The sequence below is a fragment of the Hyperolius riggenbachi genome, chromosome 4, assembly GCF_040937935.1.
Source record: "Hyperolius riggenbachi isolate aHypRig1 chromosome 4, aHypRig1.pri, whole genome shotgun sequence".
NCBI lineage: Eukaryota > Metazoa > Chordata > Amphibia > Anura > Hyperoliidae > Hyperolius > Hyperolius riggenbachi.
In genome coordinates, this window is record NC_090649.1 from 130,092,501 (window position 1) to 130,102,225 (window position 9,725).

The window sequence follows — 9,725 nt, forward strand, 5'->3', positions numbered from 1 at the left end:
ATAGATTAAATATAAAATATAAAAAACGGTCAAAATGTGGCGATGTTCCCCATTCTCTTATCGCCACATTTTGACCGTTTTTTATATTTTATATTTAATCTATAGCCTGTCCTTTTCCAAATTTGTAATTCCACAATATTTATTATATATATTTATATATTGTAGCCGGTCTATGTGGCGAATGGGTGTTTATACACTTATTTCAGGCTCTCACCTGTATGGAGTGGTCTTTCCGTTCTGTGCTTCCTCCCACCTCTCTCTTCCCTAGGGGCCTCGTTACCTAGGACTTGTGCCTCGCCTCACTGCCCTTCTATCCTCACTTATCCTCACCCACACTTTCCTCACTCCCCCGTTCTTTCCCCCCCCCCCCCCCCCTGTCCACCCTTGGCATTGGGCTGTTCATGGTTGTATCCAGTATGTGGCATCTTGAAGCATTGTCAAGCCCCTTCCACTAGATCTAGCTAATTAAGCCCAGGAATATGGATAATATATCCTATCCCTATTGTGGACGGAACATCGGGTTGTTTACTGTTTGCTACCGGGCAGCGCTGTTGTGCGTCCTCGCACCCGCCCCTCCCCCCGCTCATTGGCTGGCAGTGTCGGTTGCCGCCCATCTTTGCGGGTCAGGGCGGTTCAGGTTGCCGGGGCAGTAAGCCCAAGCCCCACATGTACGCTTCATCTGCACGCGGTGACGCGCTTGCGCCCCCGTCCTGTGTGACGCTTGCGCGCCGCTCATGATGACGCGCCCTTACTGGCCAATGGCACAGCCCCATGTCATTTCCTACAGATAGGCGGGACCTACACGGAAGTAGGCGATTTAATGGCCGCTTCCCTCCAGCACTTTGCGCACGAGAAGCCTCCGAAGAAGCAAGGCTCACCCCATTGCGAAACGGCTGTAAGGCCGTGCACCCACTGGCGCCCACAGTCGCCTCTCCACCTGCAGCAGAGCACGATAAGTACTACCACCTCCACGGACATTGTCCTTGTGTATACTGTATGCCATTTTCACTGTACACCTGCTGTCATGCATTAAAGCTGCAGTGCCAGACATCTTCTGTTTTCTTTTTTACATGAAATGGTCATTTTACTTAACAGGACCTGTAATTCCCCTTTACATATGCTGAGTCAGATGATGTATAGACAGACAACTAGAATCACCTGTGAGCCTCAAATCCATGGAATGTTAATAACACTATACAAAAATATCAGAGCTAGCTTCTCTCCCACATTCCCAAGACCATTCATTACTACAGCTGATTGTAACGATTGTGGAATTCTCTCCGTGGTCAGCGCACAGGACGCGCGCTGACACTGCGGAAATCCTCCACAAGCGTATAATTTGAGAGAACCCAGCAAAAGGTGCAACGCACCTGTAGAGGGGAATTCCTGTCGGCAGATGAAGCTGTGGAGTGCAGAGGAACAGATCCTCTGCCCTGCCACAGACGCCAGACAGGAATTGTACGAAGAGAAGAAACGCAGGGCAAGATAGCCCTGAAAGAGGGAGATCAAAGTGACAGAGGGTATGTGTGTCCACCAATCTAGTCGCCACCCTGCGACTATGAACACACAACCATGAAGATCAGGTGAGAAGGCAATCGCAAGAGATGGCGATTGCTAACAACGACACAAGACCGAATAAGCACAGATGAGGAATGTATGTCTGTCCACCAATCTAGCTGAACCTGCGATGGTGGACACACAACAGAGGAAACCAAGAGAGAACACAATCGCAAGAGAAGCGATTGCGAATGAGAATGAGCACAGGGACAGATTGTATGTGTGTGCACCAATCTAGTCGCTAACCCGCGACGGTGCACACATAACAGCAGATACGAAGTAGGAACGCAATCGCGAGAGAGGCGATTGCCAGGTGACACAAGGCTAAAGCAAGACAGGGCACGAGAGTAGCAAAGGCACAGCAAATCATACAATGAGAAGATAAGGAAAATAACAAACGCTAACTAAACGCGAACACCGCACTCATTCGCAACAGCGAACGCGTTTACAGCACGGTCTCCGCGTGTTAAGCACAACAGAGACAAGCACGCCTAACTAACCCCCGCCACATAAACACGAAACAGAGAACGTGAGCGCTTGCTTAACGGTTACCTCGCTGAGCCTCCAGCAAGCGTTCGTATCAGACAAGACAGATAAACGAAAAAAGGTATAAGTGAGAGATATGATCCACCGCTCTTCCGCCAGAGCGAGTGCGATCTAAATAGGGAAATGGAGTTAGCAGGATCCACTGCTCTTTCCGCCAGAGCTAGTGTGATCCAAGTATAGGAACAGAGCGAGCTGGATCCACTGCTCTTTCTGCCAGAGCAAATGCGATCCAAGTACAGCAAGAGAGTAGTAGATAAGGAGGATCCACAGCCGCTACCGCTAGAGGCTAGTGCGATCCAAGCACGACAGACAGAACAAGCAATACAAATAATACAATCATGACTGCTCTAGCAAGGATGCCTAGTGCAGTCCCACGAATTACTCTCAGCTAATCTTTAACCAATAAGCATGGCTGACACTCCAGGAGTGTTTCACAGGACAAACCCTTATGACCAGCAAAGTACTGTGGAATCACATAGTATATATAGAGCCAGCCTACAAAGGATGTGGCTAGGCAATTTGCAATTATGCAAATTCCTCAGCAGCAGCAAGCTGCTAAACTGACAAAAGGTCTGTTTTCCAGAGACCTGCAGAATGCAGGCCTGAACAGTGGTCAAAAAGAATGTAAATCCGAAAGGCTTACCAGCTGTTACCAACCCACAATGTTAACAAAATGTGCTGAGTTGATCCTGATCTCGTGTTCTGTAATATACTCCCAATCCTCTGTCATGATCTCATGTTCCACAATGCACTCCCACTCAGGCTCAGGGTTACCGCTCTGAGCTGTGGATTTCTGGCCCAAGACTAACTCAGGGTTACCGCTACAAAGGATAAGCAGAACAGCATCTATAAAGTCTTAACGCATGATGAGTAGATAAGATTGCAATACATAACTTGTGATGCATTCTGCTCTACTCATCGTGTGTAAGACTTTACGTACGTAATTCTGCTTAAAGCAGTTTAGTGAATACACCCCTTTGTCTGTTATGTTTGGTGGCATTATAGAAAGAGCCCTCACAGAACAAAAGAAGTTTGAATCTACAAACATACAAACACCCTTTGATGCTTACTTTCTAGCACTGAATTAAAAAATCTAGGTTTAAGGTTGATGTAAGAGAACATTTGCATACATACTGAATCATATGGGCTTCAAATTATTAATCTGAGGTAATTTCACTGCTGTGTATCTGGGCACAGAGGAGACATCCATGGCTTCTTTATGGGGTGGAAAGGTGGAGTTTCACTTGGAGTGACTTTCTTTCTTTCTTTTTTCTCTCTTCCTCTGCTCCTTTCTTAGGTCCAAACTGTCTCGGCGCAGAACAGCTCAAATGAGAATTTAATGGGATGGCCACACTCTTCCTTTCATTCATGAATTCACCTCACCCCCAATCCTGCACATGACAACAGCCCCACTCCTCTCCTCTCTGTTCTCACACTTACTCGTATTGCTTTCACTGAAGATTTCCTGTGCTCTCCTCATGGTCTGGGGAGGTGACTTGTGGCTACCTGGCTGTTGTTGAAGCACAACTCTAGGCAGATGGGGTGGAAAGGTCACATAAACCTGGAATTGGGTAGAAAAATTGAACGAGTTGGCAGATGATCTCTTGTTTTATTATCTGGTCACATTTTGTCCTTATTTAAGCAAAAGCATTGTCTAAGAATGGTTTCACAAACCCAGGTCATGAAATATTGTGTAGTAAATCAGAACAAATTAGTTTCTAAATATTCTTGAGGTAGTTCCCATACAGTCCTTCAATTCATCTGCTGAGCTAAAGAACTCACTCGAGATGAGTTAAAAAATGCAGAAAATAATAAAAAAAATTACAAAGAAAATATATCGGCTTTAGGCTAAGAGTTTTAAGAAAATCTGTAACAAAAACAAACCTCCCTGGAGGATACTTACCTCGGAACGAGGAAACCTCTGGATCCTAATGCAGTGTTCCCCAACCCTGTCATCAAAGCCCACCAACAGTGCATGTTTTGTAGAAATCCACAGAGGTAGTTAATCAGCTCTGCTGCAACACTAATTACTCCACCTGTGATTGTGTGTGGTTTCCTGCAAAACATGTACTGTTGGTGGGCCTTGAGGACAGGGTTGGGGAGCTAATGAGGCTTCCCCTTTCTCTTCACCCTCCCGGATCCAGCGGTGGAAGTCCCGGAACACTGGAGAGGTAAATATTTACTTACTGCGATCCAGCACAGATGCAGTAGCGGCTTTCTGATGGGACTCAGGCGGAAATAGCCAAGTCCACTCTACTGCGCAGCCAACTCGTGCCTAGAGATCGGACTCGGTTATTTCTGCCTGAGACCGATCGGAAAGCCACTACTGCACCTGAGCTGGATCAGAGAAGGTAAATATTGCAACAGCCGACATGCTTGTCGGCTGCATTTCAGGAGCTGCCAGCACTGGATGCCTTAGGCAACGGAGAATGAGGGAAGCCTCAAAAGGATCGAAAGGCTTCTCCCTCCCAAGGTTAGTGTTGCCAGGGAAGTTATTACAGTTTCCCGCTTAACTTTATTAACTTAAATCACACATTTTATGTGTTTTAGCATATGCAGTAGAACTGTGTGACCACCATGACCTGCAGCCATAAAGGGCAATGCAGCAAAGTGCCTAGGAATGTGCAATCAAGAAACATTCTAGAGCAATGATATGGTGGTGATATTCTTAGGCACCAGTCCCATTTTTGGCAAGTACATAAGATAACTGAACAAAAATGATTTCTGATTTCTGACTCTAAGAGTTTCTGCACAATCCATTGCTCATAGCCTTATTTAATAAAATACAGGCCTAGGGGGTTTGACTTCAACGGCATCTGAACAGCCTCTTAGTGCCTAAACCTGGCTTACAAAAATCTCACTGTGCTGTCTATTTATCTGTAATTCCTCTTTTATCAGAACATCAGACTCTGGACTGAGACGATGCTCTTTTTGTTATGGGTCTGTATGCAACAAATGGGTCCATAAGTCAACAAAAACAGTGACAGCTTGCTGTTGTGTTCCCTTGGTCACATTGATAGGCCTAGCTTCTAATCTAAACCAACGTGAGCCCAATGATTTGAGTAATACATAAGGCAAGCAAGAAATAACATAATTTGCATGTAGTACTGGAGGTCCCCACTGAGAGATTAGATAATGTTATGTAACGGAGCATGTTATGCTGTGATCTGTGTCCTCTTCTTCTACCCATCTACCCTTGTCATTCGGACACAGGTCATTTACCCACCAATATTTACGACAGTGCAGAATATCCGTAAGAGGTGTTATTCTCATAACACCTAATGTATTAGTCTGTATTCATGTGACTGTTGGACCAGCACTTTCTGGTATTTTATTTAGTTTGAGTTCTGATCTGCAAAGCAGGATGACAACCGATCAGCTTTCATTGTTCATCAGTTTAGAACAAACAGAGCAGTGAAATATTTTTGCTGATGAGTTTCAAAGGGTGCTCAATTCTCTTAGAGTTTCTAAAGGCCAGGAGGTCTGTTTCCACAGTACATTGGAATGTATGTATGTTATTATTTGATGATTTAGCACTTTATCTTGCTAGTATGTCATTGTGTTGCACCTCCTGCTTTGTGAGGCCATGGGAGACACACACTGATACCCTCCGTTCAAAGAAGGATTAGATGAACTGGGGCTCAAGGCAAGGTAGTAGCTATGGCTCCCCATTATAATTTTTCTGATAAGCTGAGGTAGGAGAGGGGTAAAACATGCAGCAGCTGGGCCCCTTGATAAACACTGGGCCCCAGGCACCTGCCTAGTTGCCTAGTGGATCATCCTGCTCTGACTCCGTTACACGTGTATTTTAGTTATCATCATTTTGTGAAGCTCTATAACTGCAGCAAGATGGCACTGAATTCTGTACAGGGAATGGCCATGGGTTCATACAGCAAATGTATTCTGTGGATATGGAAAATCACAAAATATGTGCAGTACATCCTATGAGCCAGTTATGCTACAGACCTTTCCAGTCAATATGAAACGCATGCTAAAACAGTGTGACTTAATTGGCACAATGTATATGCTAATCAATGCATATAGTGCTATTTCAATTTACAGCACCGTGTTTTTCTTTCATAACATTTCATGTATCGCTCTGTTGGCATGGTTACAGGGACCTAAAAGTTTACAATTAGCATAGAACAATAGTAACGCTGTGCAGAATTATCTCATGAAAAGTCCATCCACCAGGAATGTCAGGACCATTAAGGCTAGTGAATTACTGACTGAAACAAAAAGTTGTACGTTAGGATTTCCATTGTAATATACAATACTGGAACACACAGTGCATTATATTCCTATTTCATATATGAAGATCAAATTATCTCTTCATTGGCCATGACATATTATGTGCCAGACATTCCTTATTTAGTACAAGGAACCGTGTGAGACCAATAGAAGTAGATAACAGAGATGCGGATTGATCAGGTTATTGTAACAGTACCTGGCTCTGCTTCCCTACTTGGCTGGATAGCTGGACTGACTGGCCCTTTTCATACCATTAGAACTTCCATAGTATGACTTGATAGGTCTTTGAGCTCATGGTCAGACAGCCATAGAGACTGTGAAGCCTGATAATCTCATACATGGCTACGTGTGTATCTGAGGCCAGCTAACCTACAGAGCACATGGTCCCCAATGAAACAGGCCAGTCATGTCTCCTATCCAGAACAGAATGGGGCTGGTGCCAGCAGACTGCCATAATCACTCCACTGTACAGCAGAAAGTGGAAGAGTCTCACATGTAATACTGAATTAGATGTTAAACACGGAATACTATTGTTTGTATCAATGCCAAATCAATCAATGAATAACAAAGAAAAATCCAGCATCGTTGTTACCTATGCCCTCCATATTATATGTATTTAGGGTTGGATTCGGATAGCTAGCCCTTAAAACTTTGATGGGTTTCTTAATGTTGATCAGCAGCAGAAATCCAGCCCACTGTACAAGATCATGTACAGTCATGTGTATTTCTCTAATGGAGGTGCCTTGTTTCTGTTTCTATCGAGGTTAGGTCTATCTTTTTTTCTCCGCCAGCTAGACCTACCCCAGAAGGATCCTAGAATTCTTCAAGAAAAAAAAAAGAGAGGGAATCATTTGAATCAAGGGAGCTAATTGTTTGCAGCTTTATGAAACAATCTTTGTACAGAGTTTAGTGTGCCTATCTTGATGTTATACTATGAGCTTTCAATCCGAGATTTTCACTTATTCCAACGTATGGGATAGAATGTGCAATACAGAAAATATCCATATTATGGAAGGGGTGGGAGTTTGTTAAAAGGGAGTGTGGCCATTTTGCGCCAAGCGGCACTTTCCCTGAGGCTGTGTCCCAGATATAAGAAAATTTGGGCATGATTTGGTTAAATCCAGAGGAGTAATGTGTCCCAGTTTTTAAGGACTAGGTGACACAGAGTTATACAGAACCAAAGCAGAATTAAAGCGGCTATGTAGTCACTAAGTAAAGGGAAGTAGATACTCACTTCCTTGGATAGAACCTCCAGCCAAATGCTGAATCCAAGATGGCCACTAGTCTTGCCACATCTAGTACTCTAGATGTAATGGGCAGTTTTGACTGAGAGGACAGATGTACATTGCTGGTTAAAGCCACTTGCCAGGACTGGGTACAATGGATCTAAAGGAGGAGAAGAGGAGGGCTGGGGACTGGAGGTAACCGAAAGATGAATATCAGCTCTTCTCTGCAAAGATTAATTTTTACATTATGACCGGAGACTAGCTTTATACTATTTTCCAGTAAGATCTATATATAAGCTTACAATCCAAAAAGATAGCAACACTGCAAATGTCTGCATTAAAGAAGTCTGCAGTTGAACAGCCAGTATATCCCCACGACAACAACAAAGTATATTAGCGTGATCAGTGTAATTATTTGTTCTAAAGAAATATAAAATAGTAGTATCTTCTGTTTCTTACTGACATGGCCTGATAATCATCTGGGTCTGTTGTCAATGGATACATATACATAATTTACAAACTAGGGAGGGGATGTATATAATCACATGATTAGAAGAGTGAACTGTGCATTATATTGTTTATGTTTATTAAAGTGTAAATTAGGGCAGCTTAAATGAACAAAATAGCTAATGATCTGCTTCAGTAACGAAATGACACTGCTTAACATTCTATAAAATTTGGTTATGTAGTTGTTAATTTAATAAGGGACAAAGGCAGTGTCAGACCTAGAATGAACTTTGTATTAGGTAATATGCCTTAAATGTAACACAGAAAAAAATATCAATATAACCATGCAGATTATCATTGCAGCATATAGAACCTCAGTTAGAAGGGGAGACAATTACTATGACCATTTTTGGGGGTGCAGACTGCTTGATCATCATAATTGAAACCTTGTCTGTAAAAAATGAATATGTGAAAAGTATTTCATACATGTCTTGTTCTGTGCCTCATATAACGTTCTCAAGTGTTTAACTGTAATTTATTACACCGTATGCTTGTTTTTATGACTATGTAAAATAACAGTTTAGGAAACAACAAAAAAAGTGTTTATGTTTTATCAGGGATGTGATAACGTTGCATTGGAATCCATGATACAACACACTTTGGCTTTGAAGAGCTTCCTGTGACAAATTTCAGCACTTTATAATTTAAGAAACCATAACAATGTCTCACTTGAACTAGTGGCCTTCGGCGGCCATGCGTTTAGCACTCCCCCTACCCCGCAATGCTGTGCTGTGCCCCATCCAGCATATCTCATCCGTAAAAACAATAAAGGTATTCTACCAATAAAATAGAGAGTGTATTTTGTTTACAGCGATAAAAAAATGCACCTGCAGGACAGACACACACACACACACACACACACACACACACACACACACACACACACACACACAACCTTTTAAAAAATCCAGCCAATAAAAGATGATTAAATGATTAGCATATGTATTAAACGTTAACTTCCAGGTCAAACTTCATGTCAGTAGGATCAGTAGATTCAGAAATGCACAGTGTTGAAGTCAGTGACATGGATAATAAGGTATGCTGAATACTCAAGTGTCCCTTTTGTGCAATGATGCCATCCACAACTGTAAAAGCTTAAAGGGACCCTGAGCTCTAAAAATAAACCAAATTGACACTTACCTGGGGCTTCCTCCAGCCCACCGTAGGTCGGGAGGTCCCCCGACATCCTCCTGCCTCCTCTCCCGGTCCCTCTGCCACATACCGCAACGGCGACACCCGTGGCGGGTGTCAGGCTCCCACTTCCTTAATGGTGATGCTCTTTGTCATCACACTGGCCGCCGTGATGATGCGCAGTGGCCGGTGTGATGACGAAGAGCGTCAGGAAGTGGGAGCTCGTGCGGTATGTGGCGGAGGGACCAGGAGAGGAGCCAGGAGGACGTCTGGGGACCTCCCGACCTTTAGTGGGCTGGAGAAAGCCCCAGGTAAGTACCAATTTTGTTTATTTTTAGAGCTCGGAGTCCCTTTAAAGTGTACCTGAGACATGGGCCCCGCAATAAAATACACATACCTGGGGCTTCCTTCAGCCCTCTACGACCTGATCACTCCCACCATGTCCTCTTCTCCCTCTCCGTTTGCCCGCTACTGGCCCCGGAAAATATGGCAATTTGCGCCTGTGCA

The 9,725-nt window shown here is 43.7% G+C and overlaps 1 protein-coding gene across 14 annotated transcripts in view; it reads left to right on the forward strand.

The window, feature by feature from the left end:
* KIF1A (kinesin family member 1A) overlaps window positions 1–8,875 on the forward strand; it is a 246,538-nt gene extending 237,663 nt beyond the window's left edge. For all 14 annotated transcript variants that reach the window (XM_068280653.1, XM_068280654.1, XM_068280655.1 and 11 more), the window contains one exon: window positions 3,401–8,875. In XM_068280653.1, coding sequence (XP_068136754.1) covers window positions 3,401–3,443 — 43 coding nt within the window. In that variant the 3' untranslated portion in view covers window positions 3,444–8,875. The remainder of the gene's footprint in view (window positions 1–3,400) is intronic.
* Window positions 8,876–9,725: the final 850 nt, after the last annotated feature.